At 39.8% G+C, this 13193-nt stretch overlaps 1 protein-coding gene across 10 annotated transcripts in view; it reads right to left on the bottom strand.

The window, feature by feature from the left end:
* Nucleotides 1-415: 415 nt before the first annotated feature.
* Nucleotides 416-13193, bottom strand: part of FAM110B (family with sequence similarity 110 member B) — a 113332-nt gene continuing 100554 nt past the window's right edge. For all 10 annotated transcript variants that reach the window (XM_051772045.1, XM_051772023.1, XM_051772010.1 and 7 more), the window contains one exon: nt 416-3919. In XM_051772045.1, the coding sequence (XP_051628005.1) occupies nt 2505-3617 (1113 nt within the window). In that variant the 5' untranslated portion in view covers nt 3618-3919 and the 3' untranslated portion in view covers nt 416-2504. The remainder of the gene's footprint in view (nt 3920-13193) is intronic.

The raw sequence follows: 13193 nt of genomic DNA, 5'->3' as shown, positions 1-13193 counted from the left end.
TCAAGAGCCTATGGCTTCCCAACAAACCTTGGGAAACCACTTCAGAATAGTAGGATATGCTCTAATCCATTTTCTAGTTATAAAGGCTTCTTTATTTCTGTTTTTGGCTGATAACACTTGAGATAGCATGTTTCTCATAATTCTTAAAACACTTGAGAGAGGACAATGTGAGTGCATTTTTTATTTTGGTTTTAACTTCTTTATTTCATTGCTGTACAGCTGCATTACACTTGGCTTTAATCCCTTAAGCATTATTTTCCTTGGCAAAATAGTCACTGAACTGAGTAGAACTTACTATTGGAAAAATATGCTTGAAAAACCAGTGTGATGTCAATGCCAACTGAAATCCATGGAGCTTGAAATGTCACAAATGTGCCTGTAGCTGAAATACAGAGCTCCTCATTTTTTTTGTCCAAGCTAGGAATGTTGTAAGTCTTAGGTTGTGAAGTCAACTGTAAAAATCATAGAATGGCCTCCTGAAACTGAATGTGTGCTTCCCCCCTTCATGAACAATCCTTTGGAGAACACTTATTTAAAACTGGATGCGGGATAATTCCATAGGCAACAAACGACTACCTGGCTCCACTTCCAGTCTTGCCTGCATTAACTGTAGCTGTAAGAAGTTGGGCTACAGGCTTCTTAGAGAAAAGATAGAACCCGACTTTGTAAAATATCTTTAATATTCAAATATATAAATAAGCACTACTGAAGAATAATTCAGAAGACTGCAGTGATTCATTATGAACAGATGCTATAAATGGGAACAGTAACATTGCTAGGTAAGGAAGAAGCAAGCTATTTTAGGAGTCTTGAAAACCTCTTCTAGTTCTTCAGACAGATCATGCTGCTATAGTTATTTTATAAAAAATTATATTCTGAAAAGCACTTTAGTAAAAGAAACCTTTTACTGGAACTATTATTTAACCAAGACCTTCTACAGCACTAAAAGACACTGCAATTGAGTTCCTGATATAGTTTTAAGAATGGAAGGGGTCAAAAAAAGAACAAAAAACCTACCATACCTGCACCAGGAGCTATTTATTAGCATAACACTCTTCCTTTTAAAGATTTCGTAACAACTAAAGTATATACAAAGTCTTACAGCATTTACACAATAAAAAAGTTTCCTATTAGCTGATGTAGTATAAGGTAGTGCTGCAATTTACTTCAAAGCATGTATACAATAATAATGAAGCAGACCACTGTACTTTCAACTTCTCGACTACCACACCACCACTGTCAGTTGAAATGACAGTTCATTAAACCACTGGGAAGACACAGATTGTCAAAAGATTTGTAACAGGTTGATCTGCAGCACTAACCATGTTAAAGAGGTAAAAAAAAAAAAAAAAAAAAGAAAAAAGCTACATACTGTCATGTTTCTACACTTTCCTAGAGCTGTAACAAACCCTCACAGCCTTAGATATAACATATGCAAGACAACATAATCACATTTTTTCAGATATAGTTCAGCTACTGAGTGTATTTACTTCTGAATAGGAGGCGTTATATTGATATGGCTGTGTGTTTCCATTTTTGTTCATTAACTGTTCAAATAGGTCTACAAAAAAAATTAAAAGACAGCATGGAGTTTGTAGTCATGATGTGTTTTGACTAATAAAGGCATTCAATATCAGCTATAGGATCTAATTATTCCTGTCAAAAGTTTAAGACCAGGAATCTTTGAGTAAAAATTAAGCCCACAAAATCCCACACCTGCGCCGTCTGTTCACTCTGACCTTCTTTAAGCTTTTCCAACAGGGATAATACAAAATCATTAAAAATGCTTTCACCAACCCAAATGCAAGACTCATTTAGTTTAGGAGAGGTCAAGAAGATTCACTAGACTATTTCTGCTGTAAAACGGAGGGAACTTACCTAGAAAAAAGAAACCTTTACAGAATAGAGCTTTACTACAAGTAGGGATATATAGTTTAACAATGATACATAATTTAAGAACATAGCATTCTTTGCCTTTTAGAAACAGCTTTCATGTGCCAATAATGCACTTTCTACAAGAGATAAGGCCGCTGTGCCTATCGTCATATGCCTAAACCTCTTTTTTCTGGCCAATTTTGCTTTTCTTCCCCCCCCAAAGGGATTCTGTTTCAACTTAGAAACTAGTAACATCAGTTGACAATATCCGTATTAAGACAGAAAGTGACATATATAAAATCCACAAGGAACCACATAAATACCAAAGAAGTCATATAACCTTTCCATGTAAACACTTTGATTATACTGAAGCCCTAATCAGATTCTTGTCTTAAACTTTTGGCAGTTAATGTGTATGCTCAGCCAGGCTTTGTAGTTAGTTATTGTTCAAGTGGAAGCCAGGTCAGCTCACATGTTGACAGGCATGCAACTTGGAAACATTGCACAACAAGCAACACAAAGAGATTTGAGAAGGGTACAAGACTTCAAGTAGACTTCACAACCCTTCACAAACTGAATATTCACAGACAAAGATACAGTCCTTGTTTTTTCTATGGTGGATTTCTCTCTCACACATGGGACACTTTCTGTGACTCTCTAGCTTGCTTGATGCTATATAACCACTTGATGATTCTGGCATTCCTTTCAATGGCTGAAATGCCGTATGGCACACGGTCATTGGCACTGTCATCATTTCTAAGGTCACTGTTGCTGTCCTGAGACTGTTCACAGTCTGAGCTAATCATGCTTGCACTGCGAAAGTTGAGGGATATAATATCAGAGTTAGCCCTTGCAAAGTTTTCCATCCCGAGGTTTTCAAGCTCTTCAGGATCCAGTCCACAGTAGTTAAAGAATCGTTCCACATCTGCGTCGACGCGAAAGTATCGGTCACTTAAGTCTGATTTTGATCGCTGTAGGGAGGGTCTTCTACTAACTCCGCATCCAGACTCGACTGCCTCAATCTCTGGGGATTTCAGGGTGGCAATGGCAGCGATTTTGGGCTTTGGAGGCAGAGGTGGGGCTGAACTACTGCAGGGTATTGCTTTTAAGGGCTTTGCGCTAGTTACTTTCCTAATATCTGAAGAGCTGTGAGAGACATGCAAGAAAGTCTCTGCCGATTGATCTAGGAGCCTTCTGCTGACGTTGGAGCTGCTCTCCTGTGGGCTGCTACGACCCTGCGTGGGGTAAACCTTCAAAGATTCGGCAAATGAGTGTCGGTTCAGCTCTGTTGAATCAGCTCTGTGGGGTGGCCAATTTCGGGGACCGTGCTTGTGCCCTGAACCTGAGCTGGAGCCTTCAGAGCTGTTGATGATGTTCTTCAAAATCTCAAGTTTCAGATTTTCCCTCTGGACGCCACTCTCAGTCTTTGCGTTGTTGCTGAAGACTTTCAAGGTGGGGCTTCCCAGTGCTCTCTTGGCCGCAGGGCAGACCGGTGGCTTCGCCAGCACCGCCGGCTTCACAGGCTCCTGCTTGGCATTGATGACCTCCTGGCTCTTGACATATTTTGCCTTGTCGGCTTCTAGCCTCTCCACTGCGCTCAGTCTTTTTGGATTAGGCTCCGCCTGCCTGCGAAAATAGTCAGGTCCTTTGTTCAGGATGCGGAGAGGAACGGCGGATGTGAAAGTCACGGCAGGGCTGACCGGCTTCACCATGCTACCTGTCGGTAATGTTTCTGTAGGCATGTTTGGTGGTCTTTCCCCCGCAGCCGTTTTGGATTCTTCTCTGGGATCTCCTAAATGCACGGTGCAGAAACATGTACATTAAGCACAATGAATAGCCGATGAATCCTGGGATCTGAGCGTTAGCAGCAGTGCCTCATCTCACAGCTCATTAAATAACACTGCGTTTCTCTTTTAAAGGCAGCCTTTGTAGGGCAAGGGCACCCGACACAAGTCCGTATTAGTCTGCTCCGCTGACTCCTTTCTTCTCGCTGAAAGATGTGGGAGTCTCGCCGTTCCCTCTGTGCTCCGCTACCGGCAGCAATCTGAAATGCAGAATAACCAACCACACGTTAGTGAGAGTGCCTGACATCAGAACGATAGCAACAGCCGCCTCCCGGCCCTCCTCTTCCACCGCTGGATGGGATGTGCTGCTGGCGCACAGCGGAGGCACAGTGCTCAGGGTGCCCATGTCCTGCTCCCCTGAGCATTTTGCAAGACATGTATTGCTTAATGTTTACACTCTGATTTAACAAAATTACATTGTAAAATAATAAAAAAAAAAAAAATAAAAATTAGACCCTACCACAATACAGCCATGCATTTCTAGAGGGAGAAAGGGAAGAAAAATGTGACAATTCGGAGACTTAGACCCATTTATCTCCTGATGATCTGTGAAAGAGCACTTTCAAACTAATATATTCGGCTTTGATAAGTTGGTTTGTGAGCCTATTTTATCTCTAAAACCCAAACATTTTTCTCCTTACAGACAACGTACCCTATAAATCTCAGAAATGAATTGTATTTTCCCTATTCATTAAATGCTTCAGAAAACTGTCTGGTCTAAAATGCAGAGAGCAAACAGAGACACGTAACGTTTTAAGTGCAATGCACACCTTTCATCATTAATCTAATATAAAATCAACAACTAAAAAACAGGACATGCTGCTACAGCCACCAATGCCAGTTCAAAGTCTGTTTGAACATCAGTCCCCATAGCACCAGTGCTCCAGCAATAAAATAAGGCTTTTCAAGTTCTCATGATCACCTTACAGGCTTAACAGAACAACACAAAACTGCTTTGTTTTTCGATGAAAGACTCTGGGAACATGCAAAAACACTCTGTCTGCATTCGAAAAAAAAGAACTTGTCTTCAACATTTAGATTTAATCATTCAAGTTTTCTACCAAGCAGTAAGTACAAATGAAGATTACCTTCATCTAAATTATTTTAAGATTCTATCACTTAGATTGTCACAACAGTCTAAAATCCAACACCATGGATGACATTACAAGTGCTGAAACAATTTTCCCTCCACAAGGCACTGAAGGGCACTTATCACAGAATCTACTTTTCAAGCAGTGATTTCGCTAATGGGTCTCATTTGTTTTATTATTGCCCCATTAATCTATGTTGCCCTTTTTAATATCCCATTTCTATTATCACTATGTTCTTCAGGGAGAGAAAGAAAAGCAGCTGCTACTTCTTTACTCTATCCTAAGGAATGCAGAGCAGCATCCTTACCTGGGATGACTTGCTTTCGTGTGCCCTGCCATCCTGTGTGTGCTCATCCATCAATACCCAACTTACTAATATAGCGTGTACATTGTTTTGACCAAAAGAAAAAAAAACACCAAAAAATTTAAATTCCAGCTAAAGCTACATTAACAGTTAAAAGAAAACAAGTACTGATGCCCAGAAATCTATGATATATACATTGAATATTCTCTCTGTATCATCCAAGGTCAAAGCAAGCAAATAGAATACACAAATGCTATAATGAGATTATAAGAAAAAGCTGAGCTTTCTCCTGAAGGCTCACTGTCACAAACATTCTTCAAATACAAACTAACACATTTAGGTGGGTGATAAACCAGACACGGATTCAGTGCAATTGAAAGGGTAGTGAAATGTTAATTAAGCTTCCCTTTCAATGTCGTTTTATAAATCCTAGTGCTAACTCCTCGGCAGTTTGACTTCCTGAATTTTAACTAAGTCTTTCTGAAAGAGAAAAAGCTTCCTTTCCTCATTTGAATCAACATATTTATTAGTACTGTTTTGAAATTAGGTATGAAATTTCCAAATCCGCTCAAGGCAATTCCAACATGCATCTGCACACACACATTTCTCTTCTGTACACACAAATCAAATCTTTCCATGTCACCAGCTCAGAGCTTGATGGCTAAGTGCCTATATAAATACTCTATTGGTGTGTATATTTAGTATTTCTACACTTGTGTGCAGAAATCAAACCTACATGAGAGCAGGGAGGAAGAAAACCCCATAAACAACCCAATTCTCTGTACTAAACACTGTCACTCAACTGAGTTAATACAACTTGAATAAGTGAGACCACTTTCCTGATGACTGTCATTAAGGGCCACCAAGGTCCTGCCCCAGAGGACAGCTGCCAACTCCATTATTCTCCTGGTGAGCAGCTCCACACACCACTACGGGTCGTAGCTGGGCGAAACCAAGGCACCGGGCCTGGAGCTGCTTTTAGAAGTCTTTTCCCAGCATTTAACAATTTCCTCGCTCTCGATAGCCCTGTTTAATTCCAGCAAGAATTGCTTAGAAGGCTAAGCATCCACGTTGGCTTCAACACCACACTTAAAAGGCAAAAAAAGAAGAAAAACAAACCCCACTGTGCATGCATGTTCATCCAAGAGAACAAGTGTGCTTGTTTGCAAGCACATATGGGGTCAAGTGCCCCGAAGTCAATGGAAATAGGCTGCAACTGGCAATGTGCTCCAGGAATGTCTAGAAAGAAAAGCAAAGACCTGGTGAGGAGCCGGGACAGAAATGTCCACCTGAGCCAGCACAGGGAGCCTGGGGTTACATGGCCAGACATGGAAGCTTTGTACCTGTGGGGTTGGTGGTATAAATGAAAGAACATGCAGCTATGAAAAGGGATTAACTTTTTGTGTATTGTTTAAATTGATCCATTTCACTGAAGTGCTGTATTTGAATGTCACCAGAAAGTTTATTCAGTACTCTAATCTCAGAGAGATAAAGATTATTAATCAGGTACAGTTAGAAAAGGAAGTGGGATGAAAGAGAGGTGGATGAATGCAAATTGCTAATTAAAAAACTTCTCCTGCCTGTGCTGGCTGCAGCATGATTCTGCTGCTAGCTAGGAAAGTCAGTTCAACTCCTACCAGCCTCTTTGCTGTCCATGGGTACCTGAAACACCACAGTGACATTAGAGAGGCTTGTTACTTATTAATTTCATTGGTAAAGATAAAGGCTGAGCAGCAGCAGTACAGTGTAGTCTCAGGAATACAAAACTGTGCCACTTAGTTTCCAGTTGTGAAAATCATCATTGGAGCAAGAGGGGTATAGAAATGGTTTTCTTCTGGCTGAAACACCAAAGAAGCTTATTGCTTAGGCATCTGAATTCCCTGTTGGGTACATCTCTGGTACCAGTATTGCCCTGCAGAAATTCAAAGGCAAATAGGTTTTCTTCACCCACTCCCACTGTGTGAAATATACCTAGGGACCCAAGAAATGTTCCTTTTACTCTGTTTACATCCAAATGTCTGCTCTGTAGCTGTCATCCTTCTATGGACTGAACTGTGTTTTTCAGGATTCACTCTGTATTTCCATTATTGCTCTTCCTTATAGTAACTACTTGACTTAAGAGATTATTTAAAGAAAAACGAAGACAAAAAACTTATGCGCACATTCAAACATAGTTCTTTTTAATACTATGCATACATTAATAAAATCTTTCTGACAGTTCTGAGTAACTGAGCTCCTCTAGCATCCATTGAAGACCTGCCGAGTAGAATAAAAAACAAAGTTTTAGGGTTTTAAAGCTGCATTTTCAGTCAGACAATTCAATTCAGGAATCATTTGCAACAGGGGCAGAGATTCAAAGCACTTAATTTTAGCACATTCTAGGTATTGTGCTCTAATCACTCTTAAGTCCATAATATTTTTGTCAGATATTCATATTTAAATAACCGATGCACTGTCTACATGATTTAGGGGAACATAACAGAGCCTAGAGCAGCAGTAGCTATACGACTAACATTAGCTACAAATAAATCCTCTATAAAATATTCTTTCCTTGATTTAAAGCCATGACAGCAGGAGGAGATAAACTATGCAGAAACTTTGGAATTACAAGTCCATATATTCTAAATATGCAGTTTCTTAAAATGTACAAGAAATTTATGAGCTGACCCCATTCTGGCAAATATTTATTTCTAGCAGTATTATGAATGCAATATTATTGTACAATAACGGAGTTTATTTTTTCTCCCATACCTAAAACTGCATTCTAAACACAGACTGAGTGATGTTAACCCGCTTCCCTCCCCTGTTCTGTGCCCTGTTGCTCCTACACATCGGTCAAGTTTCAGCCAGTCTTTCCCTAAAAGCATCCATAGAAGAGCACTACTGCTATTTCGACAGTATTAAAGTTGCAAAAACAGCAGCAAAAAGCAACATGAAAATGAAACTAGTGAAATTTCTGTCCTTGTCCTCGGTGAGGACATAGCTTCACCTGACAAAGTTACAATGAACCTCGTATTCTTAATTCATCTCTCTGGAACAGCAGATGAAAGAATTGTACAAGAGGTAGGGTGAAGCACACTGGATAAATATAATGAAGGCTGACAGCCTTTACTCTGCTTTCCTTGATATTTAAAGGCCTGTGTCAATTTTATTTTCCAGGTGATAAAATATAACTACCACTACCTCAAGATGCACCATAAACATCACATAAATTCCAGCATAAGCAATCAAGAAGTGATTGCAAAAGGACTCAAAGAGATCACGAAACAAAATTTGCTCAGGAACATGGGACACAGATGGAAAATGTCAGGCTCTCCTAACAACTAGGTGCACTTCAGAGGTGCAGGTCCCATTATGAAGATGCCAGTTTCTTAACAGTCACTGAAAAGCCTCTAAATGAGGGCATCACTGAGCTACTGGTCTAGGCACTAAGTTATACTAATGTATGCCTAAAATTGATACAAGTTCTTCTGTGGATAATTCTCATTGTAAACCTCACATATATATGTTGGTAAGCTTAAAAGTACAGGCAAAGCCCAAGTAAACTTGGCTGAAACTGCTATAAGGTTATCCATATCCAGAATGGCAGCAATATTTCATTTTTGAAGCCAATTTTAGATAAAGATGTGTATAGTGTGTAGACTTGGTCTCACATATTCACTGTCAAGATAAAGCATGAGGAGATGAAATAGCCTTTCAGATCTACAATGACTCAAAATACTAATGAAAGTGCCTATTTTCAACTCTGTTCCCCCCTAAAACATGAAACAGTGAACAGTAAGTGAAGAGCAATATCTATTTGTTCAAGCAGACATTTAGGCCTTCAAAAGGTCATAAATAATGTGAACTACAGTGACCTAAAACCAAGAGTGGCAGAATTATGCAGACAAGGGAAATTTTCACCAAGTGGGAAGGTTAACAACTTTGGCAAAGGTGGCTACTTTTCAGTGCTGATGTATTACTTCCAACCAAAAGACCCCAAACTACAACCAGCATTAACTTTGTATTAACGTGCATAGATGAATCTACAATGGGCTGATATATTTAAACTAATTCTGCTTTGCTCTTACATCACACTCAAAGACTTTTAACACAAAACTCTCCATAAATAAAACAGTGCCACCACTTAGCACTCATTTCTATTTCAATGTGCAGTGAAAATGATGAGGCTTAAAGCAGGATGTTGCCATAACCAGAAATGCTAACACTGTTCAGTTTTACAGAAATAGCTTCTGTAAAATCCATAGAGATACAAACATCTGGAAAGCAGGAAAGCAACCTAGCAGCTATACTTACATACTAGCTCTGTAATGTATGCCACTGGGAGCTGGACAGAGACACTTCTTTGAAAGAAAAACCTTTAGAAAATATTTTGTTTCTTTTTAGTTCTGAAATCCATCACTGTTACATCTCCTACCCAGTAGCAATAATCAGCTCTCAGTGATACTTGCTTCTGGGTTAAATACTGCCCTGTAGATACCTGACACACATGAAAACCGGTTTCCTTCAACAGACACAGACAGCTGCACAAATGCACAAGAAAGCTCAGAAATGAAATTTCCCTTTCTTCCAACTAGACGATAAAAACCAATATAACACATCCTACTATTTAGAGTGCTTATCACAGACTGTGTTTATAAAAGCTGTAGTGGGAATCAATTCTTTTTTCTTTGGACTCCTGTGTGGCTTACACCATATTGTACTCTTCGCAAAAATTTCAGTCACTCATTTAAACAAAAAAATCAGGAAAGGGCCTGAAAAAGTATAATAAGGAATGTAATTTTTTATTAGATTTGTAACTCTAGCCTTATGTGAATACTTTTATTTCAGTGTGCATTTTATGAGAGTGATGCTCCAAACACTTCTCAAAGCTTTAGAGGAAACATCCTTACTCTCTGTTCATCAGCCAGTGTCAATGGTCACAAGTCCAAACCATTTTTATCCTTTTAATTTTGCATCTCTCCATACCAACCATGTTTTAAGTTTATAGTCTCCTACAACAAGACCACAATTCCCAATTTATCCTGTCGTCTCCTGGGCCTACACAATTTTCCCAGGATCTCTTCTGCATTTTTAGAAATCAACACAACCCCCTTCTTCAATACAGGATCCCTGGACCTGGTGCTCTGTCACATTTCAGAGGTTCATCAAACCCTGGGGTTCCTACTGTACCATGTCACAGCTGCTTGGTCCCTCCTCTCTGGAAAAAGGGGGACTTTTACTTCTCTGCTACTTCTCTACCTTCTCTTCAAACTGCTTCCCCATTGCACCATCTCGATTTGTAAGATGCAGTAACTCCTGCTCTGGTCTAGTTGAAGCAGCAGTGCTATCTGCCCTACACTTTTCCTTTCTTCTCTACTGATAGGAAAAGCTAGCACCTCATCTCCTTGTTCCTGGCAGCTGTCCTTCACAGCCATGCTTGGATTTGGCATCGTGGTAAACCACCTTTGTTCCCACTGGTAATGTTTCCAATGTGTGGGGTAAAAAAAATTTAATTAGGGGTCACTGCTGCACACTGGGAGAAAACAGAGGGAGGCAGAACAACAAAATGATTTTAATTATGAAGCTCAGCAAAAGTATTTTAAATGGAACACTACTCATTTTAGTTCCTATCTCAAATCCATGGTAATTCTTAACAAGTCCATTTTAAGAGTGAGACATATTCTAAGCTAACCAAATCTTTGTGGCAATAGGTTCAGTAGAAATCATATGCACTTGTGAAGAAGGAAATAAAAATCTTCTATCTCAAAAATGCAGATACGCCTGCAAAGCACTCTCCTTCTAGTATTACCACAGATACGCTGTCTCATTAGCAGGATTTTCAGATTCCATACATCAGTCACCCACGTGCCCCCCGGAACACTGTGAAGTCTAGTCCTCAACAACAGGAGCATAAGTGTCATCAGTAACGAGGTAGCTGGGAAACAAATTCTGCAGCATCCTCACCAATATAATGATTACCATTAACTCACCTATAGAACATACATCTTGACAGCAACATTTTCAAAATGCCAATTCTGAGCCATTTGACACACTGAGATAAATTAAACACAGTACTAAATCCTTCAAATGAAAACTTGTATGAATGCTAGAGCACTCTACTGCAGCATACTTGTCACCACCGGTGCAGATACAGAATCAGACTTGATCCTACACTATGAAGTAAGCCCTAAAACATTAATCACCTTGGCTTAAAAGAACTTCTGCATGTAAACGTTGAAATATTAAGAAATCAAGCCAGATTTAAATGGATAAAGGGAAAGTATGGATTTTCAAAATGAATGTTTATATTAAATGGTCTGTCTACCAAGACAGACTTGTAGCCAAAGACTTGATGACCCAAAACCAGGAGACTTCTGTAGGTTCACCTCCATAGCTACTGCAGCAAGGCAACATGACCTCCCTTGGATATTTGGCATTTTGCTTCATGCAAACCTATGAAAGCACCCTCAAGCTGAGCACTAAAAACTAATCAGCACTGAAATATGCACACCTAAAATAGAAGAATCTTTGGGAAAACAAAGTCTCTCTGTTCACTATTTAAGTGACAGCAGTGTTCATAAAATCTTGAGTATCTGATATTTAAGCTTGGATCTCACCTTGAAGCATATGTTCCTCTGCCAGTATTTTTTGCTTCAACTAATAAATTGGGAAGCACTTCTGGGCTCTTCTGTCTGCATACAACTCCCCAGTTATGTATGTCCTGAACATCATAGCAAGTCAAAACCTGGACACCTTCCCCATGTCCCATATTTGACTTCTGTGGTTGCCCATCTCCCCTATTTATTTTCTATGGAAAGGAACAGTGAGAAATCTGGAATGAACTTAACCATGTAGGACAGAAGGGATGTTCGGGGAAGAGGCCCATGGCGATGCCCTGCACACCTCTGCCACCCAGCATAGGTGAAGTTCTTATTTCTACTAACAGACATGCACATAACTAAGACTGATAGTCACTCTCATGACGTAGAGGAACCAAGGATTTCCTTGCCCAGCTTACTCATTCACACTATCTTATCCAGCAGGTACCTGCCAGCCCTAAAAATGAAGTCAGTGTTGCTGAGGATAACAAAGGAAACACTCTTCCTCCACTTGATTTTAGAGTGCAGACTAGAACCAGCCCTCCAGGGCAGACACTTGAAGTACTAGGCTATACCTAGTATTATACAAATATCTCAAAGTTAGTGTCAAGAGGACGGTGTCAGACTCTTTTCAGTGGTGCCCAGCAACAGGATGAGGAGCAATGGCCATAATCTAAAACACAAGAAGTTCCACTCAATATGAGAAAGAAATTCTTTACATTGAGGGGGGCAGAGCACCAGAATAGGCTGCCGAGGAAGGTTGTGGAAATCTCCTTCTCTGGAGACATTCAAAATCCACCTGGACACGTTCCTGTGTAATCTGCTCTAGGTGACCTTTCCTTGGCAGAGGGGTTGGACTATATGATCTCCAGAGGTCCCTTCCAACTCTAGCAATTCTGTGATTCAGTATGTAGAGACAGTCCCTTCTCCAGCACGTCCTTTGAAAGGTTTCCACTTTGAAAGAAAAAGTATTTGCAAGCTTTCTTTAAATAAAGGAAAGAGTAAAAAAGACCACATAAGGTACTTGGCAAAGAAATTGGACTACTAACCCTGCTCCGGTGCAATTAAGTAATTTCTAGCAAGTAGGACATTTCAGCTGAAACAGGGAGACCAGTTTGGTTCTTCCTCAGGAGGTGGGAAACTTGCCCCAGCTTGGGGACTAAGTTTCTCATTTATCAGAAGAGTGCAGCAATCTCTAATTTTATGTACACAAATGCCGCTGCCAATTTCTTCTTGTGGGAAAGGAAAAAATTTACCAGACTGTCATAAGAGGCCAAAAGCCCTGAAATCTCAAGTTACCATGTTTAGACTTTTATTTATTGTCAAAACTTCTCTAAAACTGTTTACAATGAGGAATACATTAAAGGAACATAGTATCATAGCTAGGAACAGATTTTGTCTGAGAAATAACCATAAACCCACAAAGAAAACAGCAGTTAGACATTCACTTGCAGTTACTAACCCTGCAAAACTCCAGAAATGTTCAAATAAATGAAGA

This window comes from Manacus candei, unplaced genomic scaffold, assembly GCF_025592945.1.
Source record: "Manacus candei isolate 608988 ecotype Guabito, Panama unplaced genomic scaffold, ASM2559294v1 h1tg000008l, whole genome shotgun sequence".
NCBI lineage: Eukaryota > Metazoa > Chordata > Aves > Passeriformes > Pipridae > Manacus > Manacus candei.
This window is presented reverse-complemented; position numbering and strand designations above follow the sequence as displayed.